Below are 22,466 nucleotides of genomic sequence, written 5' to 3'. Positions count from 1 at the left end.
TCCGAAAGGACAAAGGAAGTATGTCACGTGACTCGCGAAACGCTTCTACGACAGAACTATTGATCTCACAACTCTATAAAAATCGTTAATCGTCGTTATATATGTAAACATCACATCACATCTTGAATGCAAGACCTGGAGTGAACTTCTGGTCGTACATGTCATCAACCTCCTCCAAGGTCAAACCCTTTGTCTCTGGAACGCAGAAATACACAAAGAAGAGGGAGAAGATCACACAGCCCATGAACACGTAACCGTATGCGAAGTGGATGGCTTGGGTAATAAACGGAGTGAAGAAAGCAATCAAGAAACCCCACATCCAGTTGGCAGCGGTGGCCACAGCCATACCCTTTTGTCTAACACGCAATGGGTAGGTCTCAGAAACAACAACGTACACACCTGGAGCCCAAGTGGTAGCGAAACTGAAGATGAAGAAACAGGCAAACGTGATCATACAGTTACCAGCACCCTTGGATGTTGGTTGGTCATAACCGTTAGGATAAAGACGGGCGACACCGACAGATGCAAACACAACCAAACAGGCGGTCATAAGGACGGAACCACCAAGCAGCGTCTTTCTTCTACCGAATCTCTCAATGACCCACAGACCCACGAAGGTGGAGGCAAAGTTGACAATACCAAGAACAATGGAGGTCTCGAAGGAATCGTTCATACCGACAGCCTTGAACACAGTGGTACCATAATAGAAGAAGTAGTTGTTACCAGTCAGCTGTTGCAGAGATTGCAAAAGGACACCGACGAAGACACGGTAGAAAATCTTTGGCTTACCAGTGAAAAGGTCAGCCCAAGATCCGTTACCGGCCAGCTTTTCCCTCTCAATACCGTTGTAGATGTTGTCAATCTCGTCGTTAACGAATGGATGGTCAACGGTGACCTTGTTGACTCTGGCAAGAGAAGCTCTAGCCTCCTCGATCTTTCCGTATTCAACCAAGTATCTTGGTGATTCTGGCATCAGCATCATTCCGAACATCAAAAGCAAGGCCCATGCGAAACACAAACCAAGAGGAACTCTCCATTGAACAGAGTTGGAGTATGACTTAGTTCCGTAAGTGGTACAGTAACCAAGGAAGATTCCCAAGGTGATCATCAGCTGGAAACACGAAACCAGAGTACCTCTGATCTGTTTTGGTGATGTTTCAGAGATGAACATAGGACAAAGGACCGAAATGGCACCGACGGCCAATCCCGAAATGATACGGCCAATGAAGTACTGAACCCACGAGGAAACGGAAGCAATTTGGATAATGATACCCACGACGTAAACCACCATCACGATGGAAATACCCTTCTTTCTTCCGTAAATGTCACCAAGTCTACCGAGGGTGATACCACCAATGGCACAACCAACGTTGAAGATAGCAACAATCAGACCAGTTCTGACGTTCGACAGGTAATATTCACCATTGTCCTTTTGCTGACCAAAACGAGCTTTGAAGTCGCTCATGTTCACGAAACCGGAAATGGTACCCGTATCCCATCCGAACACAAAGCCACCGAAAGCAACCAAAAGACACAGAATAGAAACTAAGAGATAGGCTGTGGCTGGTTTCTCTGGGACTGGGGGAAGGGGTTCTTCTTTAGCAGCTGCTCCAGAAGGATCGTCGTAGACGTTCTGTGGAGGAGGCGTCTGACTCTCAACCTCTTTGTCAGCGCTTATTTTTGAAGCGTTTTCGTTTTCAGACATTATAATATATTCTTTGAAGTAAAGATGCAAAGTGAAAAAGTATGTTTCCAAAAGAGCGCAGGGGACGTTTATATAGATATTTCGGCCGGAGCAGAATTTATTCCGAAGTCACCGCTCAAGGGCGCCGTGATGCCGATTCCGACGTCTTCCTGCAGGTTTATCCGGTAATGTCACCCCATAAGTTGCCCCGTGTTTCCCCGGAGGGCACCTTTATGGTACGCTAAAAAGTGGATTTGGCTTCAAAAAAGACTTTTATGGTGTTAATAGAAGGTAGATACAGATATTATGGGTTGTTCGGATCACCTCGTGAGGTCGAACCGCAAAACCCGGCTCTCAAAATACCTCTGGAAGACATCTCAGCAGGCTTCTGTGGGGGTTAGAGGGTGTGACTATTCTTCCGTATTATGTAAGCAAAAACGATGACGTTCCCTAGTCTGATTTTCATCAGAAATTAAATCTTAAGAACGGGATTAAGCCATACGATATCAAAGATCTGCTTCATATTTTGAAACAAATCACGGCACTGAACGCATAATCCGTCGACTGATCACACCGAAAAAGGCGGGTCCATGGGTGCTGGTTTGAGATCTTCATCTGTCCGTCGCCGACTTTCGGAAAAACTAATCGTTTCTTTTTATGGGCTGTTCAGCTCCGCAGGAGCATCAGCAGGTTTTGTTGCTTTTTCTGCCCGGTTCTTTCCAATGAACAGCCATTCTGGTTCTTCGTACAGACAAACCTTAAATACAAGATTTAAATGTCCGAATAGTATATTTCGTGTAATCGTAAAGAACATAAAAGTGGAACTCAGCCGAAAACCGGAGATGGATGAGATCTACCTGGTTTCCACTGAATGGCTGAGAGCTGCAGATCTCGCACTAGCCTATGTAATGTGAATTGTACCTGTTCCCGTTTAGTGTTGGAATTATGCAAGGCGTTAGCCAATTGGACGGGAGAGCACCACATGTTGCCAAAACATTCAGAAAATTAATCCGAATTATGTAATCTTCTGCGCTAAACCGCTCGCATTCAGCGTCGTTTCTTTTTCCGGTGCCTTGTATCCACCGTTAACGGTAACTGATTGGTTGAATTGCGTTGGAAATGCTATTTCAATTCATTTCCCCAGGGGACCCCGAGTTCGCGGATCTTCTGGGGCCGGATTAAAGTGGAGAACCCGCGCGGGGCACCCGGAATGGGGTGTCTTGCAAGAACTAGAGCCTCCCGGCAGTATTAGCTTTTTGAGCACCGTGCCGACTGGAACTGCCGGGAGACGGAGCTTGATTCAGATACCCCGAAATCTCAACTTTTATTACTTTTTTATTTATATATGTGATGTGCAGAGTAGTACTCCCCCTGGTTGTTACCCCTCTTCAATTGGTCCTTTTGGTCGGATCATTCTGGGATTTCAACCTCATTGGAATGGAAATGCAGCTGCAGCAAGTGTAAGTAATCCTGGAGTTTCACAAACCGGTTTTTTGTTTTCTCCTCAGTGAAAATAATCACCGGAAACAGACTCCCGGAATCGTGTGATGAACTAGTTGGGACCACCGCAGTGTCCGTGGATTTGCCCAGATCCAAGCCACTGTAAACCTGAAGGCTTGGGGATTCACGTTGTCTCTTTTGCTTTGGAATGGGGGCCGAACTTTTTTCTTTTTCCTCAGCCACCAGGTTTACCAGTCTACAAACTTCTTGGCTGACCATGTGATCTCTGCTCAAAAATGGGTTGGTTTGTAATCCTTCCTCACTTTGAACTTGCAATGGTTCATGGTCAACCTCGGACAACAGGCATCTGAGGATGGCATCGCTGGCCTCAATGTCTTCCTCATTGTCGCTCCTTTCTTCGTTTTCTTTGTTTGAGCTGACTGAAGGCATCCTGGTATTCACAGGCTTCTTATTCACATCTACCACAGGCTTGTTTTGTGCGCTCTGTCTCAAACGACCTTTGGGAACTGCCAGTAATTTTGATTTATCTCTGTAGTATATTTTTCCATTGCTTTCGGTAGTTTTCGTCTCAGCCTTTTGCGGGGCCTGATCGCTTCCATTGGCACCGAACAAGTCTGGGTCCAGTATACTTTGTCTCTGTGTGTGAACAGCCCTTCTGGTGGAAGCATATGTTGGTAGAGCATAGTGAAACGTGTGGTTGAGATATTCCGACTTCGGGGTAGTCATTTTTCCATGGCTCATTCTAGAGGTTTGGTTTAAAGATACAGACTAAATTTGGCGGTTGTGCTTATTTGAGATAAACAGAGGTTATGCAGATTTTTGGAGAAATCCACAACCTTGGTTAATTCGGTTAAATCGAATTTTTCCCATACAAGACATTTGAGCGAATATATAACTAGAGTTTTTGTTTCAACCAATCTAAACCAATCTGTATTGAAATAAAGCTGATTGCCAGACATAATGTGTACAAGATAGAGGCTTGAGCGGCAATTAGCTGTTTGATAAGCACGGATGGCATCTTAGAGAGCCTCTATACGAGAATATGACTGCAACGCGGGTTTACATTGTGTCCCGACTTTATTGATATCGATACTTCAAAACTGTCCGACTCAAACCTGTTTGCTCATTGAATTTAACACAGAAGACGACAACTTCACTTTTTGAGAGTAACGGCTTCGCTTTACAGTGCGGCACACAAATAGGCATAACACGACCGCCATGAGAAATAATTTTTTTTGATGCTTTGTATGATGTCTCGTTCTACCACCAATACCACACAACGCCTCATACCAAACCAAACACAAAATGGGAAAAGCCAAGAAGACAAGAAAGTTTGCTCAGGTGAAGCGGACCATCAACGCGAAGGATCCCCGGATGTATGTATTTGTCCAACTAGAGTCTTGCAGACTGATACTAACTCATGATTAGGACCAAAAACCAGAAAGAGCCAAAGGTTGACAAAGACAAGGAGCTTGTCAGAGAAGTGTAAGTGAAGTTGCCTCAATACTAAATTGCCCATGAAATACAGAACTAACCCCTTTCAGACCACAAGTTTCATCAGCTCTTTTTTTCCAGTTCAATGAGGCCATCAAGCCTCCATACCAAGTGCTTATCGATACCAATTTCGTGAATTTCAGTATCCAGAAGAAGATTGACTTGGTCAGAGGAATGATGGACACTCTATACGCAAAGTGCATTCCAATAGTGACAGACTGTGTTCTTGCAGAACTGGAGAAACTGGGTCACCGTTACAGAATCGCCCTCACACTGGCAAAGGACCCACGAGTTCAGAGACTTACATGTTCGCATAAGGGAACATATGCAGATGACTGCATTGTCAGCAGGGTTTTGCAGCACAAGTGTTATATTGTGGCGACGAATGATGCGGACTTGAAGAGGAGGATACGAAAGGTGCCGGGTGTGCCTATCATGAGTGTGGGATCCCATGCCTACGTTATCGAGAGATTGCCTGATGTATTTTAGTTGAAATAAAATTCTATTATAGTTGAAGGTGTTTGATTTTTGAATATCGTCGTTTGACATATGAGTGGCCCAATTGGAGTAATATATTCGTTATCTTTAACTTCTGCCATATTAATTTTCGATCTGATCCAGAGACATTGTTCGTGCGCTAAACACCCCTGAGGACAACTTTAATGTGGAGTCAATTGTGTCTTGTTCCTTTTACCCAACCACCCATCCAGAGATCAATGCCGCAATTCAACACACAGGATGTCGAAAGCCTCGAGGCTGATGGGTACGAGCGTGTGGATTGCATTGGGGCTTTAACTCATAGTAGTGGAGACCTAGAATTGGCCAGACAGTACTTATCCCATTCGTTGCAGCCTCACATACATCCTTTCTCTACCGGACAGCGGGAGGCGACCACCTCGGCGATAGACTCAGCTAATACTTTCAATGATTATTCTGCAAGGCCGGTTATTCGGTCAAGAGTGGATACAGTTTCATCGGATCCTTCGTGGGTGTCAGACCAGGAATCCATACTGAACGAAGTCAATTCGCAGAGACACATGAGAACCGAATTGAGTCAGGTCACAGGGCCTTATGAGTCTGATTTCGTGGAAGATCTGGACCAACAAGGCATATGGGATAACATTTCTTACGAGCCCAATGTGTTTCGCGATGTCCGCAGGTACAGAAAACAGCCGAACCAACCGGTGGTATTGCTGCCCACCAGCGACGAAAAGCCCGAGGATTATCTAGCAGGTTTGTTCATGATTCTGGGAGGAGTTCCGGCCTTCTCGAACACGCTATTGAATCACGATTTTGGAGAATACAAATTTGATTCGGAGTGGTGGACTGAAGAAGCGAGTCAGGACTCCCAAGGAACGCTGGCCGTTCAGGTGCAAAAGTATCTTGCCGCTTTGTTACACGGAGATAGGTCTTTTATCTCCATCAGCGGGTTGACTGGTAGCTTGACTCCAGAGGTTTCGGAGCTGATAGATGACGACGAGAATCTAGACGATATTTTACCAGCCACTTATTTGTCCCTCAGTGCCCAGTTTGGTGCTTTTGAAAATGCTCAAGCAATTGAAGAATTATTCAAGCCTACTCTTCTGCTTATTCAAAATGAGCAGGGTGAAACCGAGGCTGAGGGAGCAGAGAGAGCGGGTGTATTCCCTATTGAATCTGACTCTTTTCGCAGCACACTGTATAAAGTTTTCCACTCGTTGCTTTGGGGCGATGATTTTGAGAGACTAGGCAGTTCGGGAATAAGCCAGTTGGGAGATATAGTCACAGTGGTCCTTTTAGATGAAGGAAGCTCACATTATTCGAGAACTGGCATTGAAGTACCTGAGCAATTTTACCCACAAATCTACACTGAGAGCTATCAGCAACACATCCAGAATGAGATTGATGCTCAGGACTCGTTGAAAATGAAGGACCACCAGCTTGCAAACGCCTCTGCTGATCTCACAAGCTTCAAGGGAGCTAGAGTGGAAACATTTCTGCAAACTGCAGTCAAGTACATGCGTGAGTCATCTTCGAAAGAGACGGATCCCAACGTCAGTCAAGCGGTAGATGACATAAGCTCCATTGTCAAGAAGATCTTGTCGGACAAACAGGATATTATGGATGAACGGTCGAAGATTCAGTCGAAGCTGCAGGATTTTGATATTTTTGAGGTGAACAAAATAATGGAGTCTATGCCCGAGAAGCCCTCCCCATACTTGTTGGTTGGAACCATCTTCAAGCAGAACGATTACTCTTTCTTCAGGAAAACGGAAGCAACGGAGCCTGGAGAATGGACAAACGTTCGTGTAACTCTTGAAGATGGTATCGACTTTGAAGTGTCAAAGACTGATTTCGAGGAGGTCCAGAGTAACGTTTACTCTAGAACCAAACATGGTTTTGATGATCCGATAGTGTTGGTGTATGTGAAGGCCTCTGGGATGGACCAGGATATTTCAGCACTCAACAAAGGACTCAAGGAATTCATCAATACCGACGACTACGCCTTGCAGAGGTCATATGATAATTTGGATGGTTCCCAATCTGACGTTGAGGAGGATTCTGTTGAGGACGATAGTGAGAAGCAGACACCACCAAGAGATGCCCCATTTTTGATCTAACGCACCGAATATCTACATTGAGTCTATAGTTTGGTCATAGTAACGGATCCATATGTCATATAATATTAAACCATATGCATACTAAGAGAAGTAAAAACACCAAAAAAGTCAAGCCACCGGATAAGCCTTAGGATAGGCATGGCGCATGGAGCCCAATTCAAGCCCATCGCCAACACCAAAGACGGTAACCGTCTCTTGAGTCTTGGACTCTTTCTTATCGGAGGCCGAGGTTTCCGTTTCCAAATTGTCATAATCATCATTATCATTACTTGTATCAAAGTCATCGTCGTCCAGCTCGAACCAGTCAACGTTGGCATCGTTGAAGTGGTTGAACCAATAATCTGTGCCAATGGCTGGAACTGAAGACGAGACAGTTGCTTGCTGTGCCTTGAGCGGCGTGGTAATTGTGGTCGCAGCCTCGGGAACCAGAAGCCGATGACGGCTGGATGGCTTGTCACCTGAAGAAGAAGAAAGCAGAGCATCAGCACGGCTGTTGAAAGACTTTCTTACTGGCTGACGCCCAGCAACGGTTTGTCTGTGATGAGGGGGGACATAGACACCGTTTTTGGTATTAGGAACTGCCATAGGAACGGATGGCTCAGTCAGGCTTGTACCAACCGAGGAAATATCCGAGCCAAAAACGTCCACTGGCTTTCCAAGTGTACCCGAAACGGTTGTCGCAGTTGTTTGGGAAGACGAAGCACTTACAGGCGTAGCCGCACTCGTTGCCTTCACTGGTGACATGAAAGAGGGAAGGAGCAAGGATGGATACATAGCATGTCCATCTTCTCCTTTCAGAGTTTGAGGCTTTTCATTACCATTTCTGCTTCCTCTTCCATGTTTCTTGAGCCATCTGCTCATGGTACGATGATTCTCATGGAGGCCTCCACTTTGGTGCTGAGCATGGCCTCCATCATTGGAATGACCGTTAGCCTCTCTTGAGTAGTCGTCATCCAGAACAAAGAGCTCGTCGTCTCTGTCAGAGGGAATATCCTCTAATTCTGGCGAGTCGTCTCTAACCGGCCTTGCGAGTGGTGAGTTCATCGCCAACACTGGTGACCTCAGGTTAGGAGGAACATACAGCCCCTGCCTGCTAGAGGAAGAGTTGTAGGTACGACTACCAAAGGGAGACTTTGCCATGGATACCTTCTGTTCAGGAGTCTTGAAATATTGGGTCCCAGAGCTGTTGTGATAGCTGTTACGAGAACGGTATCCGCTCTTGCCCTTTCTCCAAGCCCGCTTGTCGTTGTTGTTGTTAACAGGTTTGGTTCTGAAACTCTGCCAGTTGGTAGAACGGGCCGCTTCCCTGTGTCTGTCTGCGTTATCGATGTAGTTCTTGAACACAGACTTGGGCGTGAAATAGTCTTGACGCTTGAAAGTCTTATTGTTGAAGTCAAACCTCTTATGACCTTCAAAAGTCTCTCCGTTGTTGTAATGACCGTTACGACGGAATGAAGTAGGAATTGCCAATGGCTTTCTCTCTCCGCGATTGTTGAACTTCTTGTAAGATTCAGTGACGGTGACACTTGGAATTGACTTGGACTTCTCCGAGGTCTCATGGACCTCCTGGATCTCTTCCTCTTCTTTCTCTTCCTCACTCTTTCTCATATACTCCTCAATATCGAAATCGACCGTAACATGTTCAACCTTTGCTAGTTCATCTTTCATGAACTGCAAATTCCTGTTGTCTGGATCCAAAGCAAGAACGAACTTCAAGACCGCAAACAGGTCATATGACATCGAGGGGAAAATGTCAAACAGAGTCTCACGATTTGCAGCGAAATGGAGGAAAACTCTGTCCTTCTCTGTAGCAGAAGCAAACGGATTTTTACCGAAAACAATGTTCAATAGACAGATACCAGTACTCCAAAGATCAACCTTCTCAGCATCATAATACTCAATATCCTTATGATCCAGTAGCTCCGGAGCCATGTACCTCTCGCTACCAACATCGAAATCGGTGCAATACTTCTCTGTAGTGGCCAAACCCCAATCTGTCAGTTTGATAGTCCAATCCTCAGTGATAAGGATGTTCTCAGGCTTGATATCTCTGTGGTAGATTCCCAGATCATGAGCATACTCGACGGCATTGATCAACTGCCCGACGACATCCAGTATGTCTCTAGTCGATCCCGGACCGTAGCCATTTCTGATGGCATCATAAAGATCACCCCTGACACAGTATTCAAGCACCAAGTAAGTGTCAAACGAATCATACAATTCGGTGATGTTGGGATGAGAACCCAATTTCTTCAGAGTCTCAATCTCCTGACGTGCCTCCTTTAACACAACAGACATGTTATATGCCCCATTAGGCTTGAGCGACTTTTCTGCAGTTTCAGCCACTTCTGGTTGAACATTTGAGTTCTCCTTTTTTGAGTGTTCTTTCTCATCTTCCTTCGCTCCTTGATTGTGTCTGAACTTGAAATCGCTGGGATCTTGAGTGATGTATTTCACAGCGACCAGGGTGTCGTTCGATTTCGTGTCCTGTGCAAGAGTGACTATTCCGAACGAACCTTCACTGATATCGCCGATTTTTAGATAGCGGTCCTGCAACAGACCTCCGTCTCTGTAGTCCTTGTAGGTCAAACCCATTTCGCCGCTCTGAAGATGCAATCAGCGCTTCGATTTCAGGCTTAAATCAAAATGCTTGGATGTTTGGTACAGCTGTGTTCACTCTCGTTCAATCTCGTTCAATCTCGGCCTCGTTTGGATTGAAGGGTATACCCAACGGCGGCAGATAACTGGGGATTCTGTGAAGAGGACAGCGGGACAGCGCGTGTGTGGACAAAAAGTGGTAAAAGATCTAGTAGTTGGTTGTTGTTGTCATAAATAGCCGAAGGCTAGCGCCCCAAGTAATGGGTTCTCTAATTGCGGTGTAGTTGGGTGAATGCTGGAGAATGATTTGGGTGATCACTCCTTAATCTCTGAGTCAGATCCAGGCGTTGTGTATGTGCATCTTTGGATGTGGAGCTTTGACGTAAAACACGACTTTTGAATTGCCGTATTGGGAAATTACCGTTTTTGGTTTGCCTGAGAGCACCTTCTAGAATGTGGCGTGCTTGTGCCAGCTTATTGAGCCTTCAGGCCTGGGGGACTAAAGCAAAGTTAAATGTGAGCAAAATGTGAGCAAAATGCAATCGGAATGTCCCCAATTAATCAGCAGACTCTAGCCGCATATCCCACGATTCTTCAAACGATTCTCTTTAGACTTTCTTCGGGAGTCGAATAGCGTTTGAACGAGCCTAATTGTGCGTGAGCCAAACTGCTTATATAATCATTGATTATCACCAGAGCACTCTAGTTACCTTTAGGTTATCAGATCTTGTTCTAGTTCTTTTTCTAGTTCTTGTTCTAGTTATTGTTCCTGTTCTCATTCAAGTTTTTGTCCTAATTACCACATTATGTACCGTCCCTGGCCTTTGCGCCATTGAATACGGTCTCCAGGTCCACATGTTGAAGATTTGGGTTGCTCAGCTTGGCCTTCCCAGGTTTCTTGCTGAAATTCTTGGAAATTTTCGATGCAGGCATGTGTAAGGCCGATTGAGGCCTAGAAACCCTCATGGATCTAGACTGAAGTCCATAACCAGCGGGTTTTATACCTGCACTTGGGATGGTTGCTCTCATAGGCGGAAATCCAGTTCCCAACTCTGCCATTGGAACGTACGGCGAGAAAACCTGCGGAGAAGCCACGAAATAAGGTGACATTCCCGTATTAGGCTGGGCATAGTACTTTGGCTGTGCATACTCTTCTGGCTGAGCATAGTAGTACTCTGGATATTTGGCTCCAACCAAAGGCTCATAATCATCGTCATAGGCATTATAACCACCAACTAATCCCTCGGGAATGTAATTTTTCTGCATTTCGTGCGGGTCTTCCAGCTTGACCTTCGCTCTCGGCGTGGCTGACATTGACACAGGGACCACCGGAGTAGTCTGCTCAAGAAGATATGGGTCACCGCCGTAGACGCCCCTATTCAGACCCGCTGAATAACCCGGATCTACAAACATAGTAGGATGCGGCTGGCCATACGATATGTACGGATCACCAAATAGGCCAAACGGCTGCACTTCTTCCACTGGATAAGCATTCGAGTACTCGCCAGCGCCTTCAGCAAAGAAGTAGTCCAGCGGGAAGTCGTCATCCACTTCACCTGAAAGGCTGATTCGGTGATGTTTCACGCCCGAACCAACGCCTATTTGCAATGGGGAGGCATAGCTCTCTTCGTTGACCGGTTTGAGAGCGGCCAGATCCACAGAAAGTTGCGCTTGGTCCAATTCCAGTGGTGTTTCTCCACCTGAAACAGTATCTTGAGTCTCCTGGGCACCGGCTGGATATTTGTACTTCTTTTGATCAAGATGAGAAGAGAGTTGGTCAAACAGGGGAACCGAGCCCGTAGATAGGTTATAAGCAAAACTCAATGCTGGCTCCCTCACTGCCTCCGTAGATCCAACCTGGTCCTTCTGCTCTTTGGTTAGATCACGTTCAAGCGCATCTGTGAACAACTTATCGTGGGGCACACTGAACCAGAAGAACACCTTCTGTTTCTTCTGGGTCCTCAGACACTGATTCTTTTGTAGAAACTGTAGAAAATCCGATTTAGGAGTCTCCAAGACTGCGTCTCGGCCACATTTCAAATTTCTCAAATCGCTGAAGATACCCTCTTCGAACTTCTTGCGGTCTATTATCTTCCTTCCGAAGTGCTCGAACTTGAAAACCACACATCTAACTATGTCTGTTCCCGTGATGAAGTAGAGATTATTCCAGAAAACACAGCTAACAAAACCTTCTTCCCTGTTCAGGAAATATCGCCTGATGATCTGGTTCTCTTGCCAATTGGCTGGTGCTGTTGCCAGGAAGAACTTCAAGTCCTCTATTCTCCTCACCGATTCTTCCGTGGTGGGCATGTTGGCGTCAGTGGGCGAGGATGCCGAGTGCAGGGCTGAAGAAACATCCGACCCGTTCAAAGTGAGGGATCCGTCCAAATCCGACATGTTTGTCTTGTTATTTGATGTTCTCGATGGTTGTGTTGGAAGCGATCTGGTAGCTGGGAAGCGATAGGGATAGTCTCTTAGGTAGCAGTATAAATTAACAATCAGGGTTAAATGAGTGACAGGGGTAGGCTCGTAAAAAACGGAACGAAACAGAGTTGGCCTGAAGCGCGCGTATATAACAGGGGTAAATCGGGTTTGCAGAGTTAAAGACGGATCAGGTACGGAGAAGGAAGGTTGTAAAGCGATGCAGCATCCCAATTTTGGGGCAAAACCTGAAACCCAATGAGAGATCTGAAACACGGCCTGAAACACAGCCTGCTTAGCATTCAGATGGCCCTGGGGAGCATGTTTCTTTTTGTACTGATGCGGAAAAATTGGCTTTGGAGGAGAGGGATATATATTTGAAATGTTTATAGTGTTTTAGATTGCTTTTGACTGGTTTTGAATGTTTTTGGTTGTTTTAGAATCATCTTTTGCGAGATTATGTGCTAGAGCTAGCGAAACCTGAAACCTCCACACATTGAGGCCCGACAGATGCGGTAGGTGAAGCATCCTAATACGGTAATATCCATACCAAAAGCATTCAATATACTGGGTTTTCTATATGTTTGTCTGTATTTGGATTTAAATACAGCCCTCAATCACATCGCGGCTGTGTTGGACCAATAACGGCTTCGTATGGATAATCTCAGCCAATGGACTCTCACCATCTCCTACATGTAAAACAGCGTATATCAACGATGCCAGTTTGATGTCAAAAGCACCTGGGTTTCCCTCTGTTCCAAAGAAGAACTTGATATCACCCCTTTCATCTAAACATTTTTCCAGTGTGCTCAGCAGATTTCGGCACTTATCTTTGATATTGTTCTGCTCGTTCACTAGGCGTGACTTTTGCATTCCACGATGGTATATCATTTTGGGATCCACAAAGTCTGCAGAGAAGTGTTCGGCTATCACTTTGTTCCTCAAACTGAAGCCGTTACGTCTCAGCAGCGTTTTGACCATATTGTGGTGAACCAGGGGCGTGAAAGCCCCAAAGTCAGTACCGTCATTGTCACCCACTAGCTTGCCGCAGTAAATGGAGATTTTTTCATCTATACTCAACTCTTCGAGAACGGTGATAATCCAGCCATCGTAAAGAACAGAATCACAAAGTTCCAGCAACATAGTCTCCTGGCCACTAACAGCACTGGCATTGATGAACTCCTGGATCACAAAGGTCGTCCGTATGCTTCTCTGTAGAGCCTTGGTGTAGAACTTTTCGTCTTCGACCAATACCGGAAGCTCGCCATCGGTGGAGCTGTGATAAGAAAGCACCGTGATAACATTGGCAGGATTTGCAGAAGCAGGATGTTTGTCCTCTTTAGTGTTAGCATTGGGAAGAGAAAATCCATGCTTGTAGCACAGATACAGTAAGGCTGCACTGCAGAGAGGATCCAACGATATCACGCAATCGGCATCGTATTCCAGCGGAACAAGACTGTAGACGATCAAATTAAACCATTTATTCGGGATATTTTTCTTGGGAGCAGTCTTGAACTGTAGGGAGTACTGCGTGCTTGTAGCAGTTTGTAATGGTGTTGGTTTGGAGGTGTATGTTTTTAGCGGAAAAGCATCGAAGAGTCGTTTCACCGGAGCAGATACCGAGCTTATGGAGTTCATCGTGGACGTGTTCATGAGTGTGTATCCGGTAATATTCCTGGATTTTTTCCAGCTATTTAAACGACACAGATTGAACCGAGCTGAACCGATCTGAGCTGATCTGAACTCATGTGGTATTGCCCTTTAGTATTTCTCGAGATGTGCGATGAGCAGATATTGAGGGCTAATATGGCGATATTTCATTGACTATAAGATAGTTGAAAAATTGAGTATTTTTCGAGGAAAATTCAAATTTTTTAAACTGAAACACGAGGAGGGATTTAGTAGACAACACTTATCTAGTCAATTTATGTGTATGCCTTTTCATAACTTGGTAAACGTTGATATGACCTACTTTTCTGATACCTCTACCCAATCATCTCTGTATCACTAACCACCCCTGTTGAACTTTGTTGTTTCAGCTTCATAATTCATTAAACGTTATAAATATGGTCTATTGTTCCAAACCCTCAATCCCTTTCTCTATATCACTAATGACCTTGAACTTCTTCAAAAGCCGCTTTTTGGTACCCGATATCTTATCAGCTAGTGCAGACATCAGCAGTACTTTGCTTTGATCAATCGACTTGCGTAATTCTTCCACATACCACACCTTGAACCCTTCCAGCAGCTTGCCTGTATCCTTGCTGATATTATTGAGTGTCAATCCCAGACTTAAGACGAATAAGGCTCCGCCCGTGTTGAGATCAATGTGCCCATACAAATGAAGAAGCGAGACCACGAAGAATACAGGCAGATTGACCAAGCCCAGGTTAGAGATAATCGATTTGTTCACCAGCTTTTGCAGCATCACCAATTTTTCATTTGTGGCTGCCGTCTTCACAGACTCAATGGCGGATGTTTCTGGCAAATAAGATTTGACGGATGTCACATAATGGTCTTCTGAAATATCACTGGGCAGCCCATCGATCTTTCCCAGAATATAGTCAAACCTTGCCTGGGAAGCAGACAAAAAGCCATTCCCGCTCACCGAACGCGAAAACCAACCTGAATTTTGGGACTTGCTCGTACCAAAAAGAGCGCGTGAAAGCACAAGATCGAATTCATCAACGTTCAGCAGAATCTGGGGTATCTTACCAAACGTGTACACGAATTGATTGTCGAGGAATGGGATAATCTCCGATTGCAATTCAAGGTGCGATCTTTGAGCCCAATCGTGAATTTCTGTAGAAAAACGGGCTTCTTTATCCGTTAGTTGAGCATTTTGTCTTGCCATATAGAGTTCAGAGGAAGCCTTTCCATTGTGGCCCTCATGTTCGGAGCTCAATTCCGAGTACATCTCATGAACCAAACACTTCAGAAGCGATACAATTGGCTTCTTCCCACTGGTCTGTTTGTTGATTTCGTACAACAAGGAGTTTATGTTTGATTTCTTAGTGAGTGATAGGAACTGGCTCGAGTTTGATGTTGATGTCATCAGCAGCTCGTTTGCGGTCTCGGTAGCATCGAGGTCCACCACCAAATCCGAAATCGGGGTAGCAAGATATTCATTCACCTCAGGAGTATCCAATACCTGTATCATAGGCCAACTGGAAAATTTGGGATCAGGTGAGTCACTAAACTGGGATTTCACAAAGATGTAGATGTTGCATCCAAGAAAGGGTCTGGTGGCCTTCAAAGATTCAGACAATTGGATCTCTGAAACACCCTTAACTATACCAGGCTCCTCAAGTTTGAGATCTGAAACTTCGAGAACCTCCAGATTGTTGAAAAACTCCTTATTCATTCCAGGATCACCAGACTCGGAAGACCCGCTCTCGCCTATCTTGCCATGGTAGGCTGGTCTCAGTTCAGCACTTAAAAACGGCGACGGCACGTTGTAAAAACGCGCATTTCCCACATCCTGAGATTCCAGTCCTGTACCAAATTTGACCACATTCGCTGTGTCAGTCGGTCTTTTGCTAAACTCAGTATACCAGCCTTCAAAGTCTAAAGGATCACATAGGAGCACATTGGTCAGTTTGTTTCTAATTTCTGGTTTTGCAGCAACAATTCCTATGCGAACGCTATTGCTATGTCCCGACTTCGGAGGCAACGAACTTTGCAGCACTTCAATTTTTTCGGTGATACTCGAGCTGGTGAAGCATTGTTTTGCCAGCTCCAATTGGCTCTCAAGCGTTGATGAAGATGCACAACGAAAAGAAACTGTTCTGGCTACGGGGTGCACCTTTGCAAAGCGAGCAATTGAACAAATTCCGGGGAACACCATTCGTCAATATGGAAATATAAAAGCGCAGTGTTCTTCAGTTCTTGATGTCAATTTTGTTAATCGCGTTATGAGTGAGAGACGTTTGACTGGCTGGAGACGGACCCGTTGAATAATGACAGTGCAGATATCATATCCGATATCAAAATTTAAAATCAATTACTTTGCCCTCTTATTAGCAATCATCTTAGTTTATTTTATTTTTACTTTACAATATGTCTCGTGTCTGTTTTCTTCAGGTCAGACGAGCATTCAGTGTTTGTTCTGCAAGAGCCCATGAGAACCCACTGGTAAGTGTACATGGCATTCTCGAGTCCTAATTAGCCACTAACCTCCAAAGGGTATACCGAGAAAGTCTAGCCAGGCACCCCAAATTCCTAGCAGAGGAGGATTACCAGTGCGACAGAAAATCCCGGGAGTCAAAAAGATTGTGGTAGTCGCCTCGGGAAAAGGGGGCGTTGGCAAATCAACAGTCTCCGCGAATCTGGCCGTTGGATTATCGAAGCTGAATTTGAACGTCGGATTGCTCGATGCTGATGTGTTTGGACCAAGTGTTCCCAAACTGATGAATCTAAGTGGAGAGCCCAGATTGAGTGACAATAAACTACAACCGCTTGTGAATTATGGCATTCAAACGATGTCAATGGGCTACCTGATTCCTACGGAACAGAGTGCTATTGTCTGGAGAGGTCTAATGGTAATGAAAGCGCTGCAGCAGTTGCTGTTTGAAGTTGCTTGGTCCAATGTGGATGTACTTGTTATTGACATGCCCCCTGGGACCGGTGACGTGCAATTGACCATAAGCCAGCAATGTAAGGTTGACGGTGCTGTCATTGTATCTACTAGTCAAGACGTTGCTCTGATTGATGTCCAAAAGGGTATGACAATGTTTGAGAAGGTGAAAATTCCAATCATGGGCTTGGTAGAGAACATGAGCTACTATCAATGCCCCAACTGTAACCATCAAGAACACATCTTCGGTGACAACGGTGTGGCCGATGAGGCTGCAAAGCAGGGAGTAGAGGTCATTGCCTCTGTCCCACTGAATAAACAGATTTGTTTGCAATCAGATAAAGGAATGCCAATATCCGTGAACGAGTCAGATCCCTTGGCCAAACCATACTTGGACCTGGCTAAAAAAGTCAAGCAAAAGCTGGGCGTGTGAGACTCATTTGACATGTTGCCCTGATCCGGCGTTTAACAGAATATACTCAAAAGAGACGCCAGATCAAGGAAACCCAGGTGCGGCGCTGCTACAGTATTTTTCCAGAGCTACCCTTTTTTTTGCGCAAAACTTCAGCTGGTCTAACTTTTTTGAAGACAACAGACTGTGCTGATTGGCTAAACACACTGTCAAGTTTTGTTTTCGAATTTCGATGCTCATTTGTCAAAGAACCGCTCTTCTGCTCGTGGCGCTTCAAAGCCTTCCACGAGAAGTTCTGTCAGCGCCAATCCAAAAGCACCCATATGAAATGGAGCCAGCTTCAGCCGAAAAGGCCGGATATGGCGAACAAAATAACTATTTCGAGGACAATATTGGTCTGCTAGGACTCGACAGCGAGGCTGCACCCGGTGTTGGAGATGTGGGAATTCCTGCTTATGAATATGACGGTGACATCGCACAACTGTTCAATGTCCAAGACGAACAGCTGAAAACACACAGCATGAGGCCAATTCCAGAAGGTGATTCTGTTGGAATGTCTACCACCGTGACCGTTGTTCTGAGTGATGACGACAAAGACGCATCTTCCGCGGCGTCTTCTGCAGTAGACACTTCATCGCAATCCATAAACGCGAAACATTCCAAAAAGTCCTCTCCTGAGTTCGTGATTCCAGGTTATGATAACGTGTCTGTGAATGTGAATACTCCAAACGACAACAAAGGTATGCAGTACGAACAATGGATGTCACCCACTGGTCAGGTGTTTTTCGTTCCCAGAAATCAACAGCCTGATAGACCAGTGTTTGGTGCTCCCATGAACGGGTCCATGATCAAAGAGGCCAGGATATACGAAGAGCCCAATACTGGGTCCAGGTTCACGATTTTCACCTCCAATCAAAAGAATGGCAGTACTGTCGCCCTGGACTCAGAAACACCAGTTTACCAAGAGGTTGATTTGACAATGCAAGGATTCCCACATCTCTGGAGAAAGGTCAAGATCCTAGAAGATGATTGCGAGGAGGAGGTTGACGCCGAAGAAAAAGAGTTTCCATACGGAGCATCAACATTTGTAATGGTTGGTCTTCGCAAGCATAGTGTTGATAATTTCACCGAGGCAGATACAGTTGAGGACGCACCTTCTGCTATGGACGAGACCGGCGAGCCATTGGTCCAATCTTCTGGGCTCTTATGGTGGAAGAAAAACGACGACGATTGTGAGGAAGAACAACCAAACGATCATCCCTTTGGAACTGACCACTTTCTGTTCGTTGGTGCGGCTTCTGTCAACCAGACCAACACCACTCTTCCAACACAGTCAGAGAAGAGTGCAGGAACTGGTGATGCTTCGCCTGCCACCACGCCATCTGAGATTGTTGAAGGAATCCCCATTCACGCCGATACTCTAGACCACGGTTCAAGCCAATCTGCTACAAAAGATGATAGTGCCTTCAAATGGACAGAGCCATCAGGCGCTGCTAGCGATGGTTCTACCAAGTGGAGAGACCGTCCAGACCTGGGTTCCATCTTCAGGAGCAGATACTCAAATGGAGCCTTCAAAGAGACCCCATGGTCTCCTCTTGGTGCCATTGTGGTAATGACTTGTCTGGTTACACTTGTATAGGACTGGAATTGAATTAGAATTAGCCGAGCACTTGTTGTGTAGAGTGAATGTAAATTGCAGAGACTGGAAAGCACCTGATTATTCCTGCAAAGCCCTCAGCCGCTCTCTCATATCCACCAACATCTTATCGTCATCAGTCTGCGACTCTAGAACCGGTGAGTTGACCGCATTTGGCAGATCGATGTTCGAAACAGGTGTGGACACCTTAGAAGGCTCCTCTTTGTCTTTGGTAAATGCTTCCAGGATCTTGTTGATTTCCTCCTCCTCATCTTCATCCTCATAGACCTCAGTGTCCATATCCATCATGTCATTAACCATTTCTTCCACTATACCTGACTTCATCAGTTCCTTCTGCAACTCTTGGGCATTGTGGTTAAAACTCCCCAGACTAACCAGCGAATTCACATCCTTCATTATCCCAGCTGATTGTCCCAATGTTCCTTGCAGCTTTAACAACTGCTGCTGCTCGTTCAATTGCATTCCTATGGAGTCTATGATTGCACGTGAAGAATAAAGGTTTCTCTCTTGTTTCTCGATGTTTTTATACTCCCTTGCATACAACCTCGCAGTCTTGAGATCTTTGTTCTTCACCGCCTGTTTAATCAACGATTGTGTTTTCTTGGAGATGGGCTTGAGGTCTTGGATGGATCTATCAACTTGTCGTTTGTTTTTTCTTATGAGAGCCTGGCATTTTCTCATCTAGAAGAATTAGTATGTAACAAGACATATGCTCAGTGCTTTGCCACTAATTCGACTCCCAACTTACCTGTTCTTTGGGGTCAGGGCCCCATATGGCCTTCTTTATCAAATCCATCAGAAAATTGTTTTATAAACTGCAGAGCCGTACTCCTTTGGAGAGGTGAGATTGGGATTCGGTTGAGGCGGACTGCGTGTCTGCTCCCCCTTGGCTTTTTCTTATCACCAATCCGACCGGGCGATCCGAGGGTAGATTATTATGGGCTCCGAATCAAGACGAATAGACCAGAACAGACCAAGGATTATATTTTGCTGAAATTTCACAAGAACTTGGGAATAACCTGGAAACGGTGTGTTAAATCACTACCAGAGCATTAAATGGGTTTGAAATGTGTGTGAAATTAAGGAAATTGGGTTACGTAGATGTCTAAGAGATTAGCCCAGAGAGAGCATTCGAGGTGGTGATGAAAAATAGGACTGAGACACCTACAATCATGTAACAATTGAGTTGAACGATTAAATTAGACCAAAATTCAACATATAATGAAATCCAAAATGAGGGTACAAACAACACGTGGAAAAGAATACAAAAAGTACATGCAACACACATGTAATAACACCGGTCCAAAACTTCAAAATAGAAAAATGCTCGCAGGATAAAAAGATAACATTATATGTGCCAGACAACTTGGTAGCAGTCTGGTAACATAGGAAACGAGTTTTAAACTCGGTGGGTTTTGATTTTTGTAATAGAACACAAGAGTCCGTATGGTCAAGCGGGATTTAGGCCTGCTCAGTCTTCTCCTCAGATGCTTCCTCCGAGTTAGGCTGTGAATGATGACTCGATTGTAGACTTGATACCGTAGTCATTGTCTCCAGTTTGTTCAACAACTTTGTCTGTTGTTGGGTCTGCTTGGCTAAATTCCAGTTTTCAGCCTTGTCAAGCGAGTCGTTGCAGAACTTCATCACCTTCTGGATCATATCCAGAGACTCCTGTGCCAGAATTAGTACCCTCTCGTTGGGATCTGGCTTTTTCTGCATGTATTTGCTGTAAAGATTAGAGAGAATAGACTTGCGATGTTCCTGTCGCTGTTGCTGAGCCTGCTGGTCTTCCTCAGGGCCATCCTGGTTGATGGCAGTTGCCCAGTTGATTGGAAGTTTGAGAAGGACTTCCCTCACGTTGGATCTAGCAGGCTCCGGCAAAGAGTTTCCTGAAAACTTGGAAACCACGTTGACGATCTTCTTGACCGTACCCACGATCTCCTGCTTCAGTTGCTGAAGAAACAAATCGTCTGTGGCGGAGGCAGATGGGGTATTTGAAGCAGCAGCAGCAGGCGAGGAGTTGGATGTGGAATCACCACTGGACTCCTCGGCGGTTTGTGTCACCACCTGTGACTCTTCTTTGACCAGGGAGCTTGAGTTCACTTCGTCCGTCGAGTTTATTGCTGTCAACGAATCCATGGAAGCAGTTCTGGAGATCTGACTCTTCGCATCTACAAACTCGTCTTCGTCTTTAGGTTGCTGGCGATCACACAGCTCAATCAGCGAATCGATTCTAGAACTGAGTTGCTTGTTACCAATCTTCAGAAAATTGATCAACATGGTCAACTTCTTTCTGCTTTCAATAGACAAGTTCATCATGCCCAGCTCTTTTATGTCCAATAATGTCTTCCTCTGGGCCGCAACCAGATCATTCACATCACCCGCACTGGGGCCTCCACGCAGTGGTGGAAGTATCTTGTGCAAATTCGTACTGGAAGGGGTCAATTTGGGCCTTTTAAAGCTAGTCTCTTCGTTGTCAAACGCTCTCTTTTTGGTGGCAGTGTCCTCTCCAATGTTGCTGTTGGCTTGCGATATCGTTTTCTCCAACATGTAATGGAGCGAGTTGGATATCAGTGGGTGTGAAGTCACCTTCTCCAGAAACGAATCCGGCTGAAGCTGTGATTGGCTGTGCCGTGTATCTTGTGAAGGCGACGAGTTTCCCGTCGAAGATGCTGTGACTGCACCGGGAGAGCCTTTCTTGAGCTGTTCCAGCGCCTGGACGGCCATCACCAGGTCGTCGTTGGTAGTGGAGTCTGCAGTCATGGCGACTAGATCTGTTCTTATGCTCGATCTCAGCCTTATGACAGTGATGGTGTCGTTTCTCAAAGTTCTTGCAGCCTGTCAAGCAATTTTTTGTGGGGCTTGTGGGGGCCAATTCAGATCGAAGGGAACAACGACTTGTTGTACGGAGAACTCTTCTGAATATCTATCACCCGATACTAAGCGTAGAACACAACTTAGACTGATAGGATTGAGTAAAAGGCAATATATTTACAAGCCTATCAATGGCTAAACTATCAACCAAACTGGTTCCACAAGATAATCAAAAAAAAATGGGGCTGGTCACACAACTCGGTCTATCACGCGCAAGACCTTGTGATGGAAGTGCCCTACGCATCTTCATGTGCTCGCGAACAAAAGAAAGCAAAAATGGGAGGGCTTCTAAAATGTTGGGCTTGCGTGCGCGGCGCAAGTCGTATTTGTCGTATCTGCGGCTCTGCACCCTACGAGCGACCGGCTTTGTCTACGGAGATGGACCTGGAGAGGGAAGATGAAGGCTAAATGAACTATAATCGAGGCAGATCTGAGACACAGGACCCAACCAGCGTAAGCGTTTGATGGCTTGGACAAATATTCATTTGCGCTTTTTGCTTTGAATGAGACTACTGTGCGTTTCTGTCCTTGTCCAAGTCCTGTAGTAGACAACTCTGTAGCGAGGGCTCGTCTCTTTTTCGCCCACCCCACCTTCCTTTGCGACGCAGGCACAATCACATGGCTATTCAAGCCAGCGTTTAAGCCATGATCTAATCGAATCAACTATCACATGAGGAAAAACTTGTTTT

The 22,466-nt window shown here is 45.4% G+C and overlaps 13 protein-coding genes across 13 annotated transcripts; 5 read left to right on the top strand and 8 right to left on the bottom strand.

The window, feature by feature from the left end:
• Nucleotides 1–115: 115 nt before the first annotated feature.
• On the bottom strand, nucleotides 116–1,705 carry KUCA_T00000822001 (uncharacterized protein; the record flags this gene model as incomplete). The annotated part of the gene is made up of 1 exon (XM_022605398.1): nucleotides 116–1,705. One exon carries the CDS (start codon nucleotides 1,703–1,705, stop codon nucleotides 116–118), a length of 1,590 nt encoding a protein of 529 aa, XP_022456870.1.
• Nucleotides 1,706–2,274: 569 nt separating this feature from the next.
• Nucleotides 2,275–2,598, top strand: KUCA_T00000821001 (uncharacterized protein; the record flags this gene model as incomplete). The annotated part of the gene is made up of 1 exon (XM_022605397.1): nucleotides 2,275–2,598. The coding sequence occupies one exon, from the start codon at nucleotides 2,275–2,277 to the stop codon at nucleotides 2,596–2,598; it is 324 nt and encodes a 107-aa protein (XP_022456869.1).
• A 496-nt stretch (nucleotides 2,599–3,094) lies between these two features.
• On the bottom strand, nucleotides 3,095–3,886 carry KUCA_T00000820001 (uncharacterized protein; the record flags this gene model as incomplete). The annotated part of the gene is made up of 1 exon (XM_022605395.1): nucleotides 3,095–3,886. One exon carries the CDS (start codon nucleotides 3,884–3,886, stop codon nucleotides 3,095–3,097), a length of 792 nt encoding a protein of 263 aa, XP_022456868.1.
• A 564-nt stretch (nucleotides 3,887–4,450) lies between these two features.
• Nucleotides 4,451–5,128, top strand: KUCA_T00000819001 (uncharacterized protein; the record flags this gene model as incomplete). The annotated part of the gene is made up of 3 exons (XM_022605394.1): nucleotides 4,451–4,521; nucleotides 4,574–4,630; nucleotides 4,690–5,128. 3 exons carry the CDS (start codon nucleotides 4,451–4,453, stop codon nucleotides 5,126–5,128), a joined length of 567 nt encoding a protein of 188 aa, XP_022456867.1.
• A 173-nt stretch (nucleotides 5,129–5,301) lies between these two features.
• Nucleotides 5,302–7,239, top strand: KUCA_T00000818001 (uncharacterized protein; the record flags this gene model as incomplete). Its single annotated transcript, XM_022605393.1, has 1 exon — nucleotides 5,302–7,239. The coding sequence occupies one exon, from the start codon at nucleotides 5,302–5,304 to the stop codon at nucleotides 7,237–7,239; it is 1,938 nt and encodes a 645-aa protein (XP_022456866.1).
• Nucleotides 7,240–7,347: 108 nt separating this feature from the next.
• On the bottom strand, nucleotides 7,348–9,834 carry KUCA_T00000817001 (uncharacterized protein; the record flags this gene model as incomplete). The annotated part of the gene is made up of 1 exon (XM_022605392.1): nucleotides 7,348–9,834. The coding sequence occupies one exon, from the start codon at nucleotides 9,832–9,834 to the stop codon at nucleotides 7,348–7,350; it is 2,487 nt and encodes an 828-aa protein (XP_022456865.1).
• An 807-nt stretch (nucleotides 9,835–10,641) lies between these two features.
• Nucleotides 10,642–12,234, bottom strand: KUCA_T00000816001 (uncharacterized protein; the record flags this gene model as incomplete). The annotated part of the gene is made up of 1 exon (XM_022605391.1): nucleotides 10,642–12,234. One exon carries the CDS (start codon nucleotides 12,232–12,234, stop codon nucleotides 10,642–10,644), a length of 1,593 nt encoding a protein of 530 aa, XP_022456864.1.
• Nucleotides 12,235–12,858: 624 nt separating this feature from the next.
• On the bottom strand, nucleotides 12,859–13,911 carry KUCA_T00000815001 (uncharacterized protein; the record flags this gene model as incomplete). Its single annotated transcript, XM_022605390.1, has 1 exon — nucleotides 12,859–13,911. The coding sequence occupies one exon, from the start codon at nucleotides 13,909–13,911 to the stop codon at nucleotides 12,859–12,861; it is 1,053 nt and encodes a 350-aa protein (XP_022456863.1).
• Nucleotides 13,912–14,329: 418 nt separating this feature from the next.
• KUCA_T00000814001 (uncharacterized protein) lies at nucleotides 14,330–16,105 on the bottom strand (the record flags this gene model as incomplete). The annotated part of the gene is made up of 1 exon (XM_022605389.1): nucleotides 14,330–16,105. One exon carries the CDS (start codon nucleotides 16,103–16,105, stop codon nucleotides 14,330–14,332), a length of 1,776 nt encoding a protein of 591 aa, XP_022456862.1.
• Nucleotides 16,106–16,317: 212 nt separating this feature from the next.
• KUCA_T00000813001 (uncharacterized protein) lies at nucleotides 16,318–17,267 on the top strand (the record flags this gene model as incomplete). Its single annotated transcript, XM_022605388.1, has 2 exons — nucleotides 16,318–16,392; nucleotides 16,443–17,267. The coding sequence occupies 2 exons, from the start codon at nucleotides 16,318–16,320 to the stop codon at nucleotides 17,265–17,267; spliced, it is 900 nt and encodes a 299-aa protein (XP_022456861.1).
• A 211-nt stretch (nucleotides 17,268–17,478) lies between these two features.
• Nucleotides 17,479–18,885, top strand: KUCA_T00000812001 (uncharacterized protein; the record flags this gene model as incomplete). Its single annotated transcript, XM_022605387.1, has 1 exon — nucleotides 17,479–18,885. The coding sequence occupies one exon, from the start codon at nucleotides 17,479–17,481 to the stop codon at nucleotides 18,883–18,885; it is 1,407 nt and encodes a 468-aa protein (XP_022456860.1).
• A 78-nt stretch (nucleotides 18,886–18,963) lies between these two features.
• Nucleotides 18,964–19,699, bottom strand: KUCA_T00000811001 (uncharacterized protein; the record flags this gene model as incomplete). The annotated part of the gene is made up of 2 exons (XM_022605386.1): nucleotides 18,964–19,584; nucleotides 19,652–19,699. 2 exons carry the CDS (start codon nucleotides 19,697–19,699, stop codon nucleotides 18,964–18,966), a joined length of 669 nt encoding a protein of 222 aa, XP_022456859.1.
• A 665-nt stretch (nucleotides 19,700–20,364) lies between these two features.
• On the bottom strand, nucleotides 20,365–21,666 carry KUCA_T00000810001 (uncharacterized protein; the record flags this gene model as incomplete). The annotated part of the gene is made up of 1 exon (XM_022605384.1): nucleotides 20,365–21,666. The coding sequence occupies one exon, from the start codon at nucleotides 21,664–21,666 to the stop codon at nucleotides 20,365–20,367; it is 1,302 nt and encodes a 433-aa protein (XP_022456858.1).
• Between the last annotated feature and the right edge of the window lie 800 nt (nucleotides 21,667–22,466).

This window comes from Kuraishia capsulata, genomic scaffold, assembly GCF_000576695.1.
Source record: "Kuraishia capsulata CBS 1993 genomic scaffold, Kuraishia_capsulata_scaffold_1, whole genome shotgun sequence".
Taxonomy (NCBI): domain Eukaryota; kingdom Fungi; phylum Ascomycota; class Pichiomycetes; order Pichiales; family Pichiaceae; genus Kuraishia; species Kuraishia capsulata.
Note: the sequence above shows the minus strand (reverse complement) of the source record. Positions and strands in the feature narration are given on the sequence as shown.